Source organism: Rhincodon typus, chromosome 14 (genome assembly GCF_021869965.1).
Source record: "Rhincodon typus isolate 14 chromosome 14, sRhiTyp1.1, whole genome shotgun sequence".
Lineage (NCBI taxonomy): Eukaryota > Metazoa > Chordata > Chondrichthyes > Orectolobiformes > Rhincodontidae > Rhincodon > Rhincodon typus.
This window is the reverse complement of record NC_063345.1, coordinates 945,898-967,730: the sequence shown is the minus strand read 5'-3', so window position 1 is coordinate 967,730 and position 21,833 is coordinate 945,898. Positions and strand designations below refer to the sequence as shown.

Here is a 21,833-nt window from a genome sequence, read left to right as displayed (position 1 = left end):
TGATTGTGGCCTTATCTTCATTTTTCTGCCTGTCCCATAACCCTCAACTCACTTGTAGATCAATAATCCATCTAACTTAGCCTCCACTGCTCTCTACGAAAGAGAATGCCAAAGACTGACAACATTCGGAAGTGCCTCCTCTTCTCTGACCCCATATTCTGAAGCTTTGCACCATTGTTCTAGATTCCCGTGGAGGGGAAGTGTCCTCTCAGCATCCACCCTGTCATGCCCCTCAGAACTTCATCTATTCAATGTAATGCTTATTTCAGTTTCTTAGTTTGTATTCTTCCATGGGGTGCATGTATCACTGACAAGGCCAGCATTTATTGCCCATCTTTAATTGCCTTTGAGAAGCTGATCATGAGAAGTACCATCTTGAACTGATAATGCCATGTGGTAATGGTTATAAGCTTAGAGTCCCAACCGAGCAGAAAGAAGCCATTCAGCCCATTGAGCCATTGTGGTTTTGATCAGTTTGTTTTTACAGCAGTCCAGTAGTTTCATGGTTACTGTCACTGACAGCTGCTTTTCTTTCCTCCAGATTTATTTCATTAATCAACCAGCTGCCTTGGGGAGGTTTTGAACTCTGGATTATTTGCTCAGTTACATCACTACTATACTACCCTAATCCCTTTACATGTTTTTTAATGTTTAGCTTACTTCCATAGAGTTCAGCCCTGTGCATTACTGCTAGGAGAAAGGGGTAAACATTGTACCAAAGGGCCCAGAAAAATCAAAGCCCCTAGTAAACTCCGCACCTTAGTGACTGCCATGGCACAAACCATCATCTTTCGAAATAGAGTTACCATAGTGCTAGTGAAATATAGTGCTAATATTGCATATTATTTAGGTTGTGAGTGGGCAAATGCATGGCAGTATAATTTGGATAAATGAGGTTGTCTACTTTCGTAACAAAGAAAAGGCAGATTATTATCTGAATGGCTAAAAATTGAGAAAAATATGCAGCGAGACCTGGATGTTCTCCTACAACGGTCATTGAGGATAAGCATGTAGGGTGCATCAGGCAGTGAAAGGATTAGAGTACAGGAGCAAAAATGTCTTGATGCAATTTATACTGGGCCTTGGTGAGACCACACCTGGAGTATTGTGTGCAGTTTTGTTCTCTTCATCTGAAGAAGGATCTTCTGCCTACGGAGGGAGTGCAGTAAAATTTTACTAGACTGATTCCTGGGATGGCGGGACTGATGTCTGGGGAGGGAGTGGATCAGTTAGGATTATATTCCCGGGAAATCTTGTAGAAATCTGTCACATTCTAACAGGACTAGACAGGGTAAACCCAGGGAGAATGTTTGCAATAACCAGGGAACCCAGAACCAGGAGTGACAGTCCAAGGATTTGGAGAATCTTCAGATATGGGGAAATTTCTTCACTGAGAGTGGTGAGCCTGTGGCATTCTCTCCCACATAAAGTGGTCAAGGCCAAAGCGTTGAATGTTTTTAAGGAGATAGATATAATTCTTAGGGCTAAAGGAATCAGGAATAGGGAGAACAGGGTACTGAGTTGGATGATCAACTGTGATCACATTGAATAGCAGAGCAGGCTTGAAGGGACGAATGGCCTAAGCCTCTAATTTTCTATGTTCTTGGCACTTGTGATTCTATGATGTTTGGATATTGTCAGTGATACATGGAGCAAGGAGGAGCTCAGCCAAGTTTCCCCTCACTGTTTGCTAGTGTACAGGGAAGCTGGGTATTCACAATGACAGTGAGCTTTAATGCAATCGTGGTCCCCATGGATGATGCTGAATGCACAAAGATTTGCATCCACACATTCCATTGTTTGCACTCCCTTCCGCCATCCCCCAAGTCGCTGGGCTATGCATAGATGCTACAATTTACTCTTGGGATATAGTAACCATGATAATGCATCAAACTCCAGTGTGGAGACTATAATTATTACTTATTGAATCCTGACTCCAAGCAATGCTTGGCTCAAGGCTTGTTTCTTCTTTTAATCTGTAACAGTTAACTTTGTTACTCTGTGTTTTCAAAGTTTCTTTTATGGGTATTATATTTTTAAGAGAATGGTAATCCCTAAACTTGTTCAACTTTATAGAAACTCAGGAGCAGGGGTAAGCCATTCAGCCCATTAAGATTGCTCTGCCATTCAATTAGGCAGTGAGCTCATACTATTTCCATATGCCCTAATGTTATTAGACTCCAAAGGTCTATAATAGAAACATAGAACACAGGTGCAGGAGTAAGCCATTTGCCCTTCGAGCCTGCACCACCATTCATTATGATCATGCAATCTTAGTATCCCATTCCCACCCTCCCCACCACACCCCCATACCCCTCGATCCCTTTAGCCACAAGGGCCACGTCCAGCTTCCTCTTGAATATATCTAATGAACAGGCCCCAACAGCTGCTTGTGGGAGAGAATTCCACAGGTTCACAACTGAATGAAGAAATTCTTCCCCATCTCAGTCCTGAATGGCGTGCCCCTTATTCTTACACTGTGACCGCTAGTTCTAGACTAGCCCAACATTGGGAACATTCTTCCTACACCTAGCCTGTCTAGTCCCATCAGGATTTTATACGTTTCTCTGAGATCCTCACCGTTCTAACTTCCAGCAAATGCATACCCAGTCGAACATGTCAGTCCAGCTGACCTGGGAATCGGCATCAGAGGAGCAGGAAGGCTGACTTTTCGGGCCTAGACCCTTATTCAGAAAAAAAAAATTATTTTCTGAAGAAGGGTCTAGGCCTGAAATGTCAGCCTTCCTGCTCCTCTGATGCTGCTTGGCCTGCTGCGTTCATCCAGCTCTACACCTTGTTATCTCAGATTCTCCAGCATCTGCAGTTCCTACTATCTCTGACCCGGGAATCAGTCTGGTGAACCTTTGCTGAATTCCCTCAATAGCCAGAATGTCCTTCCTCAGACTGGGAGACCATAACTGCACACAGTACTCAAGGGTGTGGCATCATTAAGGCCCTGTATAACTGCAGCAAGACATCCTTACTCCGATATTCAAATCCTCTCGCTATGAAGGCCAGCATGCCATTAGCTTTCCTAACTGCCTGCTGCACATCCATGCCAACCTTCAGTGACTGTTTCACAACGACACACAGGTCTCGTTGCACCTCACCTTTTCCTAAACTGCCACCATTCAGATAATAATCTGCCTTCCTGTTTTTGTGACCATAGTGGATAACTTTACATTTATCCACGTTATATTGCATTTGCCCATTCAGCCAGTCTGTCCAAGTCACTCTGCAGCCTCTTAGTATCCTCCTCACAGCCTGCATTGCCACCCAGCTTAGTGTCATCTGCAAATTTGGAAATATTACATTCAATTCCTTCATCCAAAACGTTAATGTATATTGTGAACAACTGAGATCCCAGCACTGAACCCTGCGGTACCCCACCTGTCACCGCCCGCCTCTCTGAAAAGGACCCGTTTATTCCAACACTCTGCTTCCTGTCTGCCAACCAGTTCTCTATCCATGTCAACACATTACCTCCGATACTATGCGCTTTGATTTTCCTTACTAATCTCTCGTGTGGAACTTTGTCAAAAGTCTTTTGAAAGTCCAGATACACAACATCCTCAAAAGATTCCGAAAGATTTGTCAAGCATGATTTCCCTTTAGTGAATCCATACTGACTAGGACTGATTCTGTCACTGCTTTCCAAATGTTCAGTTATTACATCATTAATAATTGACTCAAGCATTTTCCCCACCACTGATGTCAGGCTAATCAGCCTATAATTCCCCATTTTCTCTCTCCCTCCTTTTTTAGAGTGGAGTTACATTAGCTACCCTCCAGTCCATTGGAACTCTTCCAGAGTCAAACAGAATGCTGGAAAATGTTCACCAATGCATTCACTGTTTCTGGGGCCGCTTCCTTAAGTACTCTGGGATGCAGAGCATCAGGCCCTGGGGACTTATCAAGTTTTAATCCCATCAGTTTCCCCAGTACCATTTCCTGACTAATAAGGATTCCCTTCAGTTCCTTCTTCAGGCTTGACCCTCTGTCCTTTAGCATTTCCTGAAGATTATTTGTGTCCTCCTTAGTGAAGACAGATCCAAAATATTTGTTCAACCGGTCTGCCATCACTTTGTCTATTTTGAATTCACCAGATTCTAACTGCAAGGGACCTACATTTGTCTTCACCAGTTGTTTTCTCTTCACACATCTATAGAAGCTTTTGCAGTCAGTTTTTGTTTTCTGCAAGCTTAGTTTCATATTCTATTTTCCCTTTCCAAATTAAACCCTTTGTCCTCTTCTGAATTTTAATTCCTCCCAGTTCTTTGGTTTGCTGCTTTTCTGGCCAATTTACATGTCACCTGTTTGGCTTCAACACTGTTCCTGATTTTCCCTTTATTAGCCATGGTTGAGGCACCTTCCTTGTTTTACTTTTATGCCAGACAGATGTTTAGTTGTTGAAGTTCATCCATGTGGTTTTTAACACAATAGGCCATTGCCTATCCACCATCAACCCCTTAAGTGTCCTTGTTCAGTTTATCCAAGCCAATGCATACCTTGTCAAAGTTAGCTTTCTTTAAGTTCAGGATCCTAATGTTTTCTGTCTTGAATACGCTAAATGCTTGAACTTCCACAGCTCTTTGAGGTTAAACATTCCAAAAATTCATCACCCTCTGGAGAAATTTCTTCTCATTTCAGTCTTGATTAGTCTACACCTTATCCCAAGATTATGTCCCCTGTTCTAGAGTCACCAGTCTCAGGAGAAACATCTTGTCTACATCCATCCTATCATGCTGAGAGGATTTTGTAAGTTTTAATGAAGTCACCAACTCTGGAGAATACAGAACTAATTTCCCCAATCTCTCCTCTTCACACAATTCTACCAGCCCAAAGATTTAGTCTTGTGAACATCTGTTGTATTCCCTCTACGGCAAGTATATTCTCCTTAAATACGGAGACCAAAACTATACAATACACCGGGTGCAGTCTCACTAAAGCTCTACATAATTGCAGCAAGACTTCCTTATCCCTGAACTCAAATCTTCTTGAGATGAAGGCCAATATACCATTTGCCTTCCTAATTGCTCACTGTTCCTAAAGAATACAGAGACGGGAGGAATTAAGTACCAGCATCATCACTAAAGAAGTAGTAATAGACAAACTAATGGGCTAAAGGCAGAGAAGTCTCCTTGCCATGATGGCATGCATCCTCGGATCCTAAAAAAAGGCAGCTGCAGAAATATTGGATTAGTTGTAATATTCCAAAAATGCTTGAAGCTTCTTTGCATCTTCCTCAGTTTATGTTCCCATCTAGTTTAATGTATCAACAAATTTTAAAATATTGCTGTTCGTTCTCGTGTCCAAATTGTATAGACCATTCCCATCTGTGGATCTAGCACCGATCCTCATGGTAACCTACTCAGTGCTTTTATTCTATGAATGAGGAATGTTCTGTGACAGTCTTTACTCTGTTCTGTTTATTTGCTGTCACTACTGCTTTACAGTGATGACCTATAGTATGAGGGCTGGTGTCTTCTGCCTCAGTATTATAGAGGACACTGCAAGTGAGAACGCACCCATTGAGCTATTATTAGCCTTCATAACCAATGGGACAATGATGCTGGTTGTGACTCTCTCTCCGTTTTATTCTTTATGACCAGTACTTGAATCTGGTCCAGAGCAATCAAATGTAAACCCTTTTGGCAGTAAGGGTCTCCACACATTGTGCCCAACTCTTGGCAGGACCATAGCTAAGTACAAATTGATAAATTGCTATCTTACCCAAATGGAACAACAAATTAATACCTGGAGGCAGGTGAAAAAAATGGACATTTATAGTAGATGTGCTGGTTTGAGTTAGTTAGATTATAGAATCCTAAATCCCTACAGTGTGGAAGTAGGCCTTTCAGTCCCATCAAATCCACACTGACCCTCCAAAGAGCATCCCAGCCCCCTAACCTATCCCTGTAGCCCTACATTTCCCATGGCTAATCCACCTAACCTGCACATGTTCGAACTGTGGGAGAAAACTGTAATACCCGGAGGAAGCCCATGCAGAGAGTCGCCTGGCTGGAGTCGAACCCAGGTCCCTGGCACCATGAGGCAGCAGTGCTAGCCCCTGTGTTACCCTGGGTTGCCAAATCCTAAGGCAGAATAAAGAGACCTTCTATGCAGTCTGTGCTCCCATTTATGCTTCCAAAGCACATCTATAAATGAAGACAACCATGATTTACTCAACTAACCCAGACTGAGCATTTAGAAACAAAATCAGAAGTCTGGAAATACTCAGGTCGGATCCTATCTGTGGCGAAAGAGGAACATTTGACCTGACAAACCTGAACAGATGACTGTTTCCTCTTCTATGCAGGCTGTTAAACCTGCTACGTATTTGCTGCGTTTTTAGTTAAATGTGTTGCTATTGAACATGAAAAAGCCTGGTCAGAGTCAATGAGTTATTACCTAGGATGAAACATTGTGGTGACAGCATTTGTCTAATACAGGGCAAGTTATATAAAAATCTTCCCTGTACAAAAGATGTCCTGCTGCTGAAAAGTATGTGAGAAATGTGAATAACTGTCTGCAAAAAGTAATGATAAGAAAAATCTGCATGACTCCAGTTTGAGATCTGCCATTAACAATGTAAAATAGGAATTGAACACCTGAGACTTCAGTTTGCAAGTTTGATTTTCATTACAGTTCTGTATGCTAGCATATTGCTATTAAAATAACTTAAAACGATTGTAAGGAACAGTGTGCAACTTTAACAAAATCAGAAATTACTGAAGAATCTGAGCCGGTCTGGCAGCATTTGTGGAGACAAAGCAGAGTTAACGTTTTGGGTCCAGTGACCCTTTAGAATTGCATCCACAGATGTTGTCAGACCTGAGTTTTTCCAGCAACTTCTGATTTTGTTTCTGATTTCTAGCATCTGCAGTTCTTTTGGGTTTTCTTCGTTTAGCAAGTTTAATCCTGATTCCTTTCTTTTGAAACTGACGTAGGAGCACTACGAAGCTGTGATGCGACGCACCTTAGAACGGAGCCAGCGCTTGGAGCAAAGGCAAAAGAGATGGTCATGGGGAGGAGCTATAACAACTGAAAAGGAAAGCTCGAATGGTAAGTGTCACTTGCACTTGGGAATCAATCACCAGTCATAATGCCAGCCAGGTAGTATTTTTAAGCTATGTTCAGAAGGATGTTCATTCATCCATTTACATTAGCTTGTAGGAGTTTAACGTTATACTTCGGGGGGCGGAGCTATCACCAGCAGGAGTGTTGGGAATAATGCGCAATAGACAACATGTCATGAGGACTCTTTTGTAGAAGTTAATGAGAAATAACTGATCAGAGTGGTTTGGGTGAAGAATTAGGATCACTCTCTCAGCACTAATGAATCACAAGTGGTTGGGGGAGGCCAGTCCATCCCTGTTTGGAGAGTAGAGATCACAGACTGGGTTATGAAGCAGGTTAGAGAGATAGGTTGGGTATGGCGGGGGGAGGATGATAAGGGACTTCAAACCTGGACATACTTTTCAAACTCAGTGCGATGAGAGGTGAACTGGGTAGGGGTGGTGGACAGGGCAATGAACTTAGAATATTGGAAATGCTCAGGATACAAGGTGGAGTCTTCTCTATTCCAGGATTGTACCCTTAGCATCAGAGGCGTCCTGTAGTTTACATTAGCACAACATTCCAGAGATGACATAAACCGTCTGATAAAGTATTGCCAGGAACTTGGGACTACACAATGAACTGTCACAGTCCCCATTACACCGATAACCTTGAATTTCAACTTCCTGTATTAGCTGAAAAATGACACAAGGTTTCACATTTTAAGACATTTACTATAACAATGTCACACTGTTGCCTAAGCACAAATTTTGTAGGCCGCTTGTATAACACAGAATGGAATCTTCCCCCATTCTTCTTATTAGCCCAAATGATAGTGCATGTTTGATAGATTTATTTTACATTGACCTTTACATATGCATTCTATGATCCCTAAACCAAAAGTGTATAATAGAATCATAAAATTTTACACTACAGAATAGGCCATTTGAGTCTGTACCAGCTTCTGCAAGAGCTATCCAGCTAGTCCCATTCTCCAGCCCTATCTAACTTCCTTGCTGATAAGTTGAAATTATGGCCCCTGTTACTAAAAAAACAAACAAGTGGAAGCAGAATATCCTCCTTTACCCTGTTAAAATTGTTCATAATTTTGAGAACCTCAATAATTGCCATTCTTTTATCTTCTGAGCCTGGTAGCTTGCAATCTTTTAAACTGTCATTCGGTGTGGTTTATTTTCCCAGACACACTCACTTTCGCTCTCTTCTGCACTGTTACGATTCTGAGATTTCTCCAGTCTTGATTTAACTCCTTACAAATTAGGTCTTTTTCACTCTGAGCATGAGCTTCCACCCACATAGCAATATAGCAAATTGTTGACATTTTAGCCTCTAGCTGCAGTTCTAGACCCAAAAGAGGCAGTCTGTGATATTGTAGGAAAGTCTGTAATCTGATCTTTACAGTGGTGGTTTCTGCATGTATACCCATGACAATGTTACACAGCTCATGTGACTCACAATGTAGAAATGCTAACTAGTTGTCTCTGAGAAACCAAGTTTTCTTTTGCCTTGGAACAAACCAGACAGTTTCAAGCACAGCTACTTTTATCCCAACATTCTCAAAATTTCTGAGACTTCAGAGACTCTTGGTCTCTACAGTTAATCCTCAAGCTGCTGTCAGATGTTTTCTAACCGACCTGTTCAAATGTGCTATGACACATCTAGAATAAATAGGACTAGAACCTGGGCCTCCTGGTGCAGAGGTAGGGAGACTACCATTGTATGACAATGCTTGCAGGCTGCTGCCATTGTCACCAGCATAAATACCGTTCACCTCTTTCCCAGTAAAACAATCAGTGTCCTTTTGTCCTCTAACAAAGAAGGTATCCAGGCTTACTGTCAAGTAGACTTCAAAGCAAGTCACATACCCCTTTCCATTTTACCTTGAATCAAAGACCATTCCAAAACATAGTCTTGTATTGTAAACCTCATAACTTTAATATGAATGTCTTTGGATACCAGCTTGTAGCAGCTCCAAAAGGGACCTGTGCTGGTAAGGATATGTTTGTCTTGCTCCAGCCGTGGAATTCTCAAAGCAAGATGAAACTGAACACCTCTCGATAAATGTAGGTTCCCTAATGTGCAGTATAACATGCATAATGGTGGAGTTTGCAGAGTTTATTTTAATAAGATTGAGGTGGGGAGGTAGCTGAATGTGAGTGTATGGATCTAGTGTGGATGATGTTTTGGTGTGAACAGTGTTGCAGAAGTGAGATTTTGCAGAGATAACGTGACGTTGAATCAAAGACAAACAGGACCACAATTTCCAGCATTAATTCTGGGATATTCCCCTGGTTCAGTTCCTGTCATCATTAATCACCTTGTTTTTACTGTAACCGATATTTGTCTATTAATCTGTATTGATTTTGCCAAGTGATCATTTCTCTCTTGTTTAGGTGTTCCTGAACATTCCTTAACTCCACCTTTAAATTTGTCTGACTGCCCCCCTCCTTCCTCAGACTCCCAGGCTTCCACTGAAGATGGTTCTGGTTTGGAACTATGCTACCTGCTTGCTGAAATTAATGCATTAAAGATGAATATTAGTTAATGTTGCAAACTAACATTTTAAAAACTGGAAAAAGCAACTAATCTCCAGCTCTACCAGCATGTAATACTTGCTTTACTTTCCCCTGCGAATATTGGGTGTGGATGCATGCACTTGGTTTGTAAGGAAAGTTGTGAAGTGATATTTTATCCTGAAAATGTGTTACGCTAATGTCTGTTTAACCTAATAATTCAACAGGGGCTGCTTTATGATTTAGAGACTTTCTAAATGAGCTGAAGGTCAAGCTGCATTGAGTATTTATAAATTGAATTTAAGCCCACAATCTTTTGAAATGCAGAGATTGTATCTTTCCATTTTCATAGCCAGATGAATGTATTTAACTCCCGCTAATGGTGTTTTAACAGTGGTGTGGTACAATGGATTGAGGGTGCCACATATTGGAACACTTCTCCTTGTGCATCATTTTCAATCCAAGCTTAACTGTCCTTTCCCTCAGGCTCCAATGTGAAATGAGTTTGGGTTTGCTTGATCTGGGTCATGAGAAGTACAAGACAGCCTGAACTGGAAGTGTTGTGAGCCAATGGTAATTAGATTTTTGAAGTTGTATTGGATTTCAAGTTGACTTCATTGTAAAACTAGAGCACAGTATCAGCAGTGTGCACCTACTGCCACCACTGAACAGCGTTCTTGTTCCGCTGCCCGATACAGGCTGAGCACAAAATTCAGCAGGACATAGCAACTTCACTATTTTGCTCAAACAGGAAATGCCACACTGAACAGGCTGAAGTCATAATTGAACTAATTTGTTCCAATTTATGTTGAAAGTTTTTTTAATTTCCATTGTTTACTAACATTTTGATTTTGAGGATTTTCAAACTCTGAAACTCCAGACCAAGCCAAGAACATTCTTCTCGTCCTTTTCTAATAAAGTTCAACAAATTGATGTACGTTCTCTCACCCAGTATTTACTTTCAGGATAAAATAAAGCTAAGATATGCATGGTGTAAACGGCTGGTCAAGACAGTTACCAGTGCTGTACCTGGACTCGTGCCTCAAAGATGTTGAGTTTTATTTTCTTCCTGCAGCTGTAGATAAACGTTCTACATCCACCACCAACCTCACGAAACAGGGACAGCCAGACATAAGCAGGCGTCTGTCTTCATCTTCAACAGCACTTCTAAACTCTCCTGACAAAAGTAAGTGGGCTATTCCTGGATTGTGCACATGCTGCCGTGCTAGTTTTGTTCTAGATTTTAAACTTCAAAGTATTGTGTTGCTCTTCAGCAGATGGCCATCCTCTAATTGACGTATGTGCCTTCACACCAAGTTGCAGCGATAAACAATGGTAAACTGTTATCTCTTAAAGCTAGGGTGACTATTTAAATCAGAATAAGTGATTGCAAATTACTGATCCCTTGCTTGGGTTGAACGGACCACCATTAAGACTTGCATCTTGCTATCCCTCGCTCACACATTGTTTGCATGAATAAATGTGAGATCAGATGAATCTGTCTGTGAAGCTGGTTGCTGAATGCAGTCAGCTTCAGATGTTTAAGAAGGGCATGAATCTCCAAAATTGCTTCCCCGATAGGCTGTGCAAGTCAGTAATGATTGGTCTGTTACCTTTATCTCAGTCCTGATCTTCCCAGATCATTTTCTGAAACTACCAGCTGCTGTGGCATTGACCAATGTGTATTGGCTCTCAATCTAAGAGGAGAAATGTGATTCATCACTCTTTATCATGTCTTGAAAATAGATCAGTTCTGTGAACTATCCTGATGTGATTGTAAATCGCAGAAATGGTCACCACAGTGATTTCAGTAAAATGGTCCAGATACTTGGGTCTTTGCTACTGTTGTGCAGACCTCCCTTTTTTAATGTTTCTGAATTGCAGAACTCAACTGGAGAATCTTTCCATGGATGGCTTTAAAATGCTTTACTATACGTAATTTCATCATATTTTAGAATGGTTACAGTAACAGGATAAGTTTCTCCTGCTTTGCCATCAGTGCCTCATGATCGTGAAGCCTATTGCAATCTCCACTCTACCTTCTGTCCTCTAAAGACAATATCCTCAATTTCTCCAATCTAACTTCTGAACTGAAATTTGTTTTCCCTCGAACCATAATTGTCGATCTTTTGTGCACTATATCCAAGGCCATGCCATCCTTCCTAAAGTGCAGTACCAGAACCGCTTGCAGTACTCTAGTTGAGGCCAAACCATGGTTTTAAAAAGTTCATTGTAACTTCCTTGCTTTTGGAGTCTATTTATTCACCCAGGGTGCCATATATCTTTTTATCCCTTTTCTCCAACTGTCTTGCCACCTCCGGTACATCTCAGCTGGTCTGGGTGGCTTGTCAAGTCTAAGTACTAACAACCTCTACCACCACCAGTTTATCAAATTTGTACCCCATGCAGTCCTTTGACTGCATACTCCTTCACTCTGACTTCTTCCATGGTAAAGTCAGGTATAAAGTATTCATTTTATACCTCACCATGCCTCTTGCCTCCAAGCAATCACAAGGGTTTTTTTTGAGAAAGCATCGGTTATCTTTGGATAGACTCATTACTTTTAAAGCTGAAGAGTTCCCCTTTTATTCACAGCGATTCAGGCAAATTGTTTTCATTTGTAAAAGCTGAGCTTGAATCTCTTCTGTTTTTCATCATGCCTTCCCAGCCCTTGCACAGAAAAATGAAATGCTGTCATTTCAGTATGAGGAGTGCGAAAGTGTGTGAGCACTTGAAGACCCCAGGAGAACTTGAAAAATGAAGTTCTGTTTGTGTAGTACATTTCAGTTTCTAATGAATGCTCCCTTTTATCTCTTTCTTGTGTGATTTATTAGCTGTAGAACAAAGAACAGTACAGCACGGGAACAGGCTCTTTGGCCCACCAAGAGTATGGCAACACACGATACTTTTTTAAACTAAGAACCTTTTGCCTCTATGTAGTGCATATCCCTCTATTCCTTGCCTATTCCGATATGTGTCAAAATGCCTCTTAAACGTTGGTATTGTATCCGCCTCCACCACCACCTCTGCTAGCACATTCCAGGTACTTACCATCCTCTGTGTAAACAAAAAAAAACCTGCCTCTCCCATCTCCTTTAAACTTCCCCTTTTCCTTAAACCTGTGTGCCCTAGTAGTTGATATTTTTACCCTGGGGGAAACAACTTTGACTATCCATGCCATTTATAATTTTGTACAAAGCCATGCTGAGTGTCGCTAATAAGTCCATGTTTTTCCGAATGTGGGTAAAAATCTTCATCATTTAACTGCAGTTACTGTTTGCCTTGCTTTTCATCATGTTTCACCTTTTCAAATGTTGGGACTGAGTGGCTTATAAAATCATGGTGCTGAACCTAATCAGAAAGACAGGTTTGAAACCTTCTTGCCAATCTTTTGCACATCCTTCACTTTCTTTGAGAACTGAACTAACTCCGAGTCCTGGGACTGAGCAAATGTGTGGGCTAGTGACTTACTCTCCTTTTAGCCCACACTAGCTCATCGTTAATCTGATGGTTTTTCACAAATACTATTAACTGCTGCTTAAAGATTGAGCTGGAAATCTTTTGACAATTGATTGGGGAAAGTACTTCATGATGTGGCAGACTCATCATATTGTTCTGTAAACCAGATTGTGACTATAAACAGAAGTAGTTCTATTCAGAATTAATGATGATCTCCTTCCTGGTCATGTTTTTGAAGTGCTATAACAAAAATGAGGATCGATGAAGGCCATTTGCCTTGGTAAGTGAATCCCTAATGAGGTCTTCATTATCCATCTCACCTAACTGCTAAAGACCATTCGATCCTCTGGCAAGTTCCAAGCTTACCTACCAGAAGCAGAGCAGTCACTACCCAGATACCTAGATTGGCTTACTTGAGTATACAATGTAGATTGACAAATCAGTGTATTGCTGAGGGAGCCACCGCACTGTCGGAGGGTCAGGGCTGAGGGAGCCGCCGTACTGTCGGAGGGTCAGTCCTTCAATCACTGCTTGGCGCTTCAATGTGTCTCAATGCGCTGTATCCCTCTTGTGATGTGATCAGTTAGCAAACACCTTTAATCACAGCAAGTACCAGGCAACAGCAAAATCTGAGCAACCTAAGGAAAGAGACTTTGTATTTATAGAGCACCTGCCATGGTTTCAGAATGTCCCAAAGCACTTGCAGCTGCTGAAGTACTTTTCATGTGTTGCCACTGCTGTTGTGTGGATATAACCATTTTAAACAAGATGTTTCTGCAGCTGCTGAGTCTCGAACCTGGGAACCTAATCTCCGGATAAGGGTTTGAGCCATTTCAGATGAGATGTGAAGTAATTTCTTCTCCGTACTGACATTCCAACGCTGTGACACTCTCTTGGTACTGACCTTCTGACTGGCACCCACTCAGTGGTATACTTTTTTTTCTCTCTTGTAGGCTGTGGGCCTTTGAAATTAGTGGCTTGTTTGTCTGTTTTCCAAATTTTACCCTTTGGTGGGAACTGAACATGGTTCCCCAGAAGGTTATGTGGGTCTCTGGGTTACTAGTCTGGTGATAATACACAATTGACACTCCTCAGGAAGGCAATGTAAATTTTGTGTTGAGTTTACTGGAGTGGGGCTTTAAACCACAATCTACTGATTCAGGTTGAAAGAGCAACCCACTGAGTCATAGCTGCCACTTTTTCTGGTACTAAAGTGAAATGGGATCGCATGGATTTAAGCTTTTAGTTCTATTTCCTAGGTTGTCATTCATTAATCACTTGCCTTCAATCAATTAACAGAAATTGAATTTGATTTTTAGGTGCGTCTTTGAAGAAAAGAAGTGCTTCATTAAACAGATTGGGTAGTAAAACCTCTCAGCCAGAACAGAGTGTGTCCCAGGTGGAGCAAGCAGGTGCAGGAAATGCTTTCTAGCTATCTTGTGTAATTGTGAATGTTTAATTCCACCTTTTTAAGAAAAATTGGGCTGCCTTGCAGTCATTTTCTCCATCAGAGAATTATTTCAATCACACTGTTGTGTGTTTTTAGTTTAAAGCCTGATATTGAAAGAGAATTTAGCAGTTTTGAAATTTTGGATGTGAGCCTGAAGGGGGTGGAGGTGGGTTTGTAGGCAGCTTTTGTTGTTGACGGTGTTGTGGGAATAATGAAACAATGCTGTTGATTCTTAGGCACAGCAGATAAGAGGAGAAGCTCTTCGTTGAATAGATTGGCTAGCAACTCTCGTCCTTCATCTCAAACAGACAAGAAAGAAGATCTGCAAGGTGGCTGTCAGTTTGCATCAGACAGTTCCTCTGTAACATGATATAAATATTCAATGAATATTGAATGTATTTGACTTGATCCCATATTAATACTTCTACTTTGATTTGTATTGTGCTGGGTCTCAAAATCGCACCAGTTGAAGCACAGAATGTCTTGCTGATTTGATTGTATTCATTCCTTCTCATTGGCAAACAAGCCCAAGCGTTTACTTTTTACGAATTATTTGTGGTGACCGTATCAAATGACCTATGGTAGTCTGATCTGTCCAGCCCCTAGCTTCACCTGTGCAAATTTTTAAACCTGTTGCACCCTGTTTGTGATTAACTGCCTTCAGTTTAGAAATTGTTTCAATTGTGAAGTCTGCTTGCTGATTGTGTTCATCTAACATTAACCCTCGAATTCACTAACAGAACTTTCTAAACAGAAGGATGACCTAAACCTCTCAATATTTTCTGTTTGTAAGGCTTACATCGGCTGTGTCTCTCTAATGTAACTTTCCCAGTTTGTTAATACAGGCGCGGTTGTACAGAGAGTTGCTGCTATCCCCTGGCTACGTTACACTGTTTAATCAGAATAGACTGTGACAGTATGGTATTCATTGTAGGTTATTTCCTCATGCGTCCACCTGCTAACAAGCAAGTTACTGTGCCCAAAAGCAGCGGGCCATTTGTTTGCTCATGCTGACGTGTTAATTACACCTGAGTTTACCAGTATTCTGTTTAAATGCACCTTGCTTGTTTTGAAGTTGACAGACTTCTGCTTACTTATTAATGGCCAGGAGTGGATTTTTGGGGATGCACCATGCCTTTGTTATTACCACGAGTTGAATGTTATTTGCTCCCAGTTATCAATTGGTTGGCATGGTGAAGTTTTCGTTCTAATTTTTAACCCTTTCTTTTCCATAAGCATTCGCTAACTTAACACGTTCTTTTCATAATTTGTTTTAACCCTTCTCCCTTCCTGTTTGCAACCCACATCCCCTTCCTCCTCACTCGAAACCATGTTGACTCCCTTTTTGATTTATTCCTGTCCCTCAGTTCGGCGTTCCCAGAACAGTCCCCCGGAGAGTAACATAATCAGCCGTCTGCTAACCCCCACACAGTCCTCTTTAGCTAGGAGCAAGAGTGCTGCTGCTATATCAGAAGCTGGACAAAGTTCTGCAGGTAATTCTCTTCACTAAAGACAACCTTTCTAAAAGCCATATATTTATTGAGGGTGATTGCATTAAACGCTTTGCCTGCACACTGACCTTGTGGTTACACACGTTCTTGGCTGCTCTCTGCTAATGTGGCAAAGTATATTTATTCAACTCCAGGACCAACAAGCTCTCGCTAACTGGGGCATCAGCTCATTCCTGATGGCGAATGGTGAAAGTGAACTTAATTATTGAATGTATTCAAGAGGCGGCTGACATGTAACACTTGGGGCAAATGGGATCAAAGGTTATAGGGAGAAAGTAGGATTAGGCTATTGAGTTGGACAATCAGCCACGATCGTGATGAATCTGGAGCCGGCTCAAAGGGCTGAATGACCTCTTTCCACTCCTATCTGCTATGTTTCTATGTTAATCAGTTCTCAACTTGCTTACCAGGTCTAATAAAGCCCGGAGACACACAAGATCCCACATTGGGCTCAGCGACTTGTTGGGGAGATATAGGAAACTCTGAGGCGCTCCCCCCCACCTCTAAGTGAGGGATGGGACTGATGGCGAGTGTGGTGAGGGGCTGGGAGTCAGCGGGGTAGAGGGGTGGGGTCCGGAGCTTTGCAGTACATCCACTCAATCTTCTTTAACACTAGTTGTTACTTCAAACAACTAATAATTTTAATTAAACGTGATTTCTCTATCCAATAGTTTGTCATTCCTCAGATTTTAATAGTTTGAAAGATCATCAGGAGAGGCGATGGCCTTATGGTATTATTGTTAGAATATTAATCCAGAGAACCAGATAACATCCGGAGAATGTCCTTCCAATCTCACCAAGGAAGATGGTGAAATTTGAATTCAATCTTTTTTTTTAAAAATGTCTGGAATTGAGGGTCTAATGATGACCGTGAATCCGTTGTCAATTGTCGGTAAAACCCATCTGATTCACTAATGTCCTTTTAGAGAACGAAACTGCTGTCATTACCTAGTCTGGACTACATGTGACTCCAGGGCCACAGCAATGTGGTTGACTGTTAAACTGCCCTCTGGGCAATAAATATTGGTCTAGCCAGTGATGTCCTCATCCATGAATTAAGTTTTTAAAAAAAAGTATTATATCGAATGTAGCACAGATAATAATATTGAGATTATTGAAGGTTAGATTTAGAGAGATATCCCAAAAAGACACATCATATCCCAGGATTACAATATCTGTAATAGTTGTTCGTAATGTCTTGTGTTTATCCAGCTTCAGAATGTTAACCTTCTTGCTCCCTGTTACAGATCCTGATTGACATGCCGTGTATTTCCTGCATTCTGTTTTAGTTTCAGATTTCCAGTATTTGCAGTCTTTTTGTTTCTTTTAGATGAGGTTAATATGCAGTCGATATGAAAAATAGAAGATGAGAAACAGCACCATGTTTTTGAATTGTATTTTAGCATTGTATTTCGGGCTTTTGTAAGTTGGTACAAACTCAGAGCTTGAACCTTCTGAGATGTTTGATTCCAGCATGTCTTGAGTAACGCATGACATCAGCTCAAACCCTGGAATAACTGACCAACCCAGAGGTTGCTTAATTCCCCGCCTCTGCTAGATGTACCAGTCAAAAGACTACTTCAATCTCCAATTTTCAAACACCGTTTTGCTGCATCTCTAATCTGATCACTTTTACTGCCCTCGTTTCCCTTTTTTCTCTCTAGCCTTTCTTGTTTTCAGATCAGAAAGAGTTCTGGTTAATCTAATGAAATTGTTCTAACCTTTTTATGCATTTTCTAAATTTTAACTTCAATATTATGTTAAAATGATTTCTTTATAAATCCTGGCCATTGAAAAGGAAGGAGCAGCCACCAGAACCCCAGGCTTTCTTTATTCAAGAGCCTGACATTTGATGTGATAATTGATGTTTTTGTTGTACAGGTCAATCAGAAACACAAACCTCAGGCTGCTGTGTAATTTTCTCACACTCTCCTGGTTCCCCATCATTATATCTCTCCACCTCTTTCCCCACGTTTATCTGCAATAGAGTAACAGGAACTAAGATGAGAATATTGTGAATTGCTTCTTTCAAATATACAGGTTTTACTCAAATTCATGTGTAGGTTTGAGTGTTTTGGTTGCTATTAATCACTTGGTACAGTGAATGTAGATATCAGTATGAAAATTAACAACTGATAATGCAAGAATACTCAGCAAGTCAGGCAGTAACTTTGAGAGAAGTTGAGTTAATGTCTCAGGTCTATAACATTTTCATCAGAATGAAAGTCTGGCACAAGCTTATCGACCTGACGCATTAACTTTGTTTCTCCCACTATGTATGCTCCCTGACCTACTGAGTACCTGGATTTTCTGTTTTCAGTTCACATTTCCAGCTTTTGTATCTGTGTTAAGTCATTCATTACTTTTGAACTGTTCAGTATAACTAAACATTTGGAAAAATTGCTTTATTTTGCCTAGACTGTCCCAAGCTCTGATCTAGGTAGATAGGAAGAGGTGTTTAACTGTTGGGGAATTGGTGAAAATCTGAAAAAGAGATGCATTTTTGTTGAAAATTGGAGTCCTTTCAAATAACAGTTTATTTTAATGTTCTGACAAGTTGTTGCAAATTTTCATTTGATGTTCAGCTCCTTATTTAGTTTTCATTGATCTGAAATCTCTCCATTTTGCTGCTTTTTACCGTCTACAGCATATTTTGTAAGTCCTCTGTTTTGCTATGGAGTTTTATATAATCATTGCACCTGGCAGCTGAATGCTCAGCCTGACTGGAGCATCACCATGTCTGCTGCATGGAACCCAGTGCTTTTCCCATTGCTCTTTGTATTTTTAATCATTTAACTTCTTACAAAATGTGTTCCATTTTTGGGCTGGGGAATGATGTTTGGAGTACAGATATCCTCACAGGACCATGTGTCACTGTACGGAGGATTGCATTTAAAGGGAAACAAATAGGAGCGGCACACAGGGTGCATGAGCTCGGCTAGTAGCTTCAATAACTGTCCACTTGTCATAAAATCACTGCTATGTTCATGTTTCTCGCTCAATTATAGTATTGTCCTGTGGTTTAGTGCTTATTTAACTTACTGTATACAGATGGCACAAATCTTTTTGGCAGTTGAAAGTCAATTCTATTAATTCCATTTTTACTTTGTTTCTTCACCTTAATTACTAACCATAGCATGGTGATGGTATCCATTAATCAAGTGTGGCGGTCTGCACTCTGCTATTCATTCGTGGCCCTAACATGCACCATTTCTCTTTTTCTCTCTTTATTTTCTTGCTTTGCACTTTTCTTGCTTTCCTATTTCAAATTCTAACCTTGTAGAGTCTCATCTCTGTCCTCGTTCAGCTTCAGCTAGACCCATCAACTCCCCCGTCAACCCCCCAAACAAGCCTCTGCGTAGCCGCAGCACTGACCGACAGAACCCAGTGCCTGAAGCCTCTGCCAAAGACACTACGTCAGTCGAAGCCTCTCAGGTTAGTGGAAGGAGGGGACTTCTGTTGCATTTGTTTGGAAATCCTTTACTTGACTATCTGTCTGTTGTACCCATGTTTACATTGAATCTCTAGTGTGCTGTTATTGTTCATTAATCCATTGGCTACCTTGGCCAAGGGTTTTTTAAACCCCAATTAGGATGGTAGATGGGGCCTGGTTTAATCTTTCAATGATGACTTTTCCAATAATACAGCACTCCCTCGTGTTCTGTTCTGAAGTATCAGCCTGGAATAGAGAGTAAAATTTGAACCTATCACCTTCTGAATCGGAGCAGAAATTGCTGCTATTGAGCCACAACTGACATCTAATACATGCTGTGTTTTTTATAAATTCAGTCACAAGATGTTGACGTCACTGGCTGGGCCAGCATTTATTACTCATCCCTAGTTGCCCTTGAGAAGGTGGTGGTGAACTACCTTCTTGATCTGCTGCAGTCCATGTGCTGTAATGATACCCATTATGCTGGTAGGGAGGATGTTGACCCACTAAATACCTTTCTATCTAGAAAATTGTGTCATTGAGTGCAGTAACGTAATGAACTTGTGATTGAACTAGCAATCCAGGGACCTTGATGAATGATCCCAAGATTCAAGTTAAAATCTTAGTGGAAGTTGCAGAGTTTAATTTAATTAACTACTTTAGACTGGAATTTAAAAGTTTAGAATCTCACAATCAATACTGTCAAGTATGAAATGATTGGTTTGTAAAAGTGGTGATTAAAGTAGTGATCAGAGGAATGTTAATTAGATAGACTTCCAGAAGGCATTTAATAAAGTCCTTCATGAGACACTGATGACTAAAGTTCAAGCCTTGGAAATGAAGATAAATTGCTGACTTAGTGACAAAATTGGCTGAGTGACAGAAAACAGAGAAAGGCGAGTGAAGAGACACTTGAATTATCAAACTGGACCTCAGCATTTGACCATATTTGCTAATGACTCAGATGGAACAAAAACTCAATATCTGAATGTATCAACGATACACAGATAAAAACAGTATTGTAAGCAGTCTCAGTGGAAGCATAAGCTACAAAGAAGCATTGCTTGAATGAATGAGTGGGGTCTGACATTGTAGATTTCTGTTATCCAAAAAATTTGGGATATGGGGCAAATGAGGAGTTTGGTCACAGATCAGCCAAATCTTTTTAATTGACAGAATAAGTTGGTAGGGCCAAATGGCCAGGTTTTGTTCGTTGGCAAACCCACCAGATTCACTAATATGTTTTAGAGAAGGAAACCTGTCCTTTTCCTCCATCAATGTAGTCCACTATTAACTGGAATGGTCTAGCAAGCCACTTAGCAGTTTTGTATGCCCAAGCTTGCATCAGTTCAAGAAGGCAGGTCAACATCACCTACTCAAGGAAGTTGGGAATGGGCAGTCAGTGCTGGCCTTGCTACTGTCACTTGTGTCCATGAATAAAAACAAAATTTCCAATTCAAATTTTACATTCCCTTTTCAAATCCCAGGACCACATCATACTGAAATGCTAAGGTGGCTGATTTCCTGCGGTAGGTAGTGTTAGTCAAAGTATGATGTAACAGAGGTGATGTATTCTTTGGGTACAGCAAAGAAACATGGAGTCATGGCAGACAGGCAGTCTCATTATTAAGCCTGTGTTAATGATGGTTAGTAGAGTGTGCACGTCATTGGTTGCAGGAAACTCACAAGGGAGTAACTAATGTAAATCCCACGTAAACCTGTGCGGTTGTGCAGATGGGTGCACATCCAGCCGGGGGTCTGCTTGCAATTATATGTCTATTATGCGAGCAGTTTTACCTTCTCTTCACCTACAGTCAGAGACTGGACTGAGGTTGAGTAAGCATTCTCCAATTTAGTGGCTAAGAGCTTCTAATTCCGACCATTCTGTCCAGAAACATTGAGATGGCCAGTGATGGAAATCATACTCGAGGCAAAGCATATTATCTAAGGCAGAAAGCCCAAACTGCACCTGAACTGTACAAGTAATATCCAATCACAGCTGTACTGATGGGAAATAATATGATGTGAAATGGAATAGCATCTACTAATGTAAATGCCCATATAATCCTGACTGCAGCAATATATAATGAAGAGTGCATGGTAGATGGTTAAGCACCAAATGGATGGAATGTATAATTGAATGGTAAATTTGATATTGTAGTCATGAAATGTTGTTTCACTGATATGAACTTCTGGGGTTGTAGGGAAGGGCACTGATAAGCCATTTAATGTAGTGCTGATGGGCTTATTTGATTTGTATAAACAGAAACCAGTCAAGGAAAAACGTCCTTCATCTCCTGCTTCGTCAAACCGTAAACGCTCCCCCTCACCGATTTTAGCAAAGAGACCCCCATCGCCGTCGGGCTCAGGGGCTCGGAGACCCCCATCGC

The 21,833-nt window shown here is 41.0% G+C and overlaps 1 protein-coding gene across 1 annotated transcript in view; it reads left to right on the top strand.

Annotated features, from left to right (window-relative positions):
* map7d3 (MAP7 domain containing 3) overlaps positions 1-21,833 on the top strand; it is a 34,262-nt gene that overhangs the window by 12,315 nt on the left and 114 nt on the right. The window contains exons 5-12 of the mRNA XM_048605369.1: positions 6,951-7,065; positions 9,471-9,563; positions 10,666-10,776; positions 14,369-14,461; positions 14,736-14,828; positions 15,867-15,992; positions 19,318-19,445; positions 21,710-21,811. Coding sequence (XP_048461326.1) covers positions 6,951-7,065; positions 9,471-9,563; positions 10,666-10,776; positions 14,369-14,461; positions 14,736-14,828; positions 15,867-15,992; positions 19,318-19,445; positions 21,710-21,811 — 861 coding nt within the window. The remainder of the gene's footprint in view (positions 1-6,950; positions 7,066-9,470; positions 9,564-10,665; positions 10,777-14,368; positions 14,462-14,735; positions 14,829-15,866; positions 15,993-19,317; positions 19,446-21,709; positions 21,812-21,833) is intronic.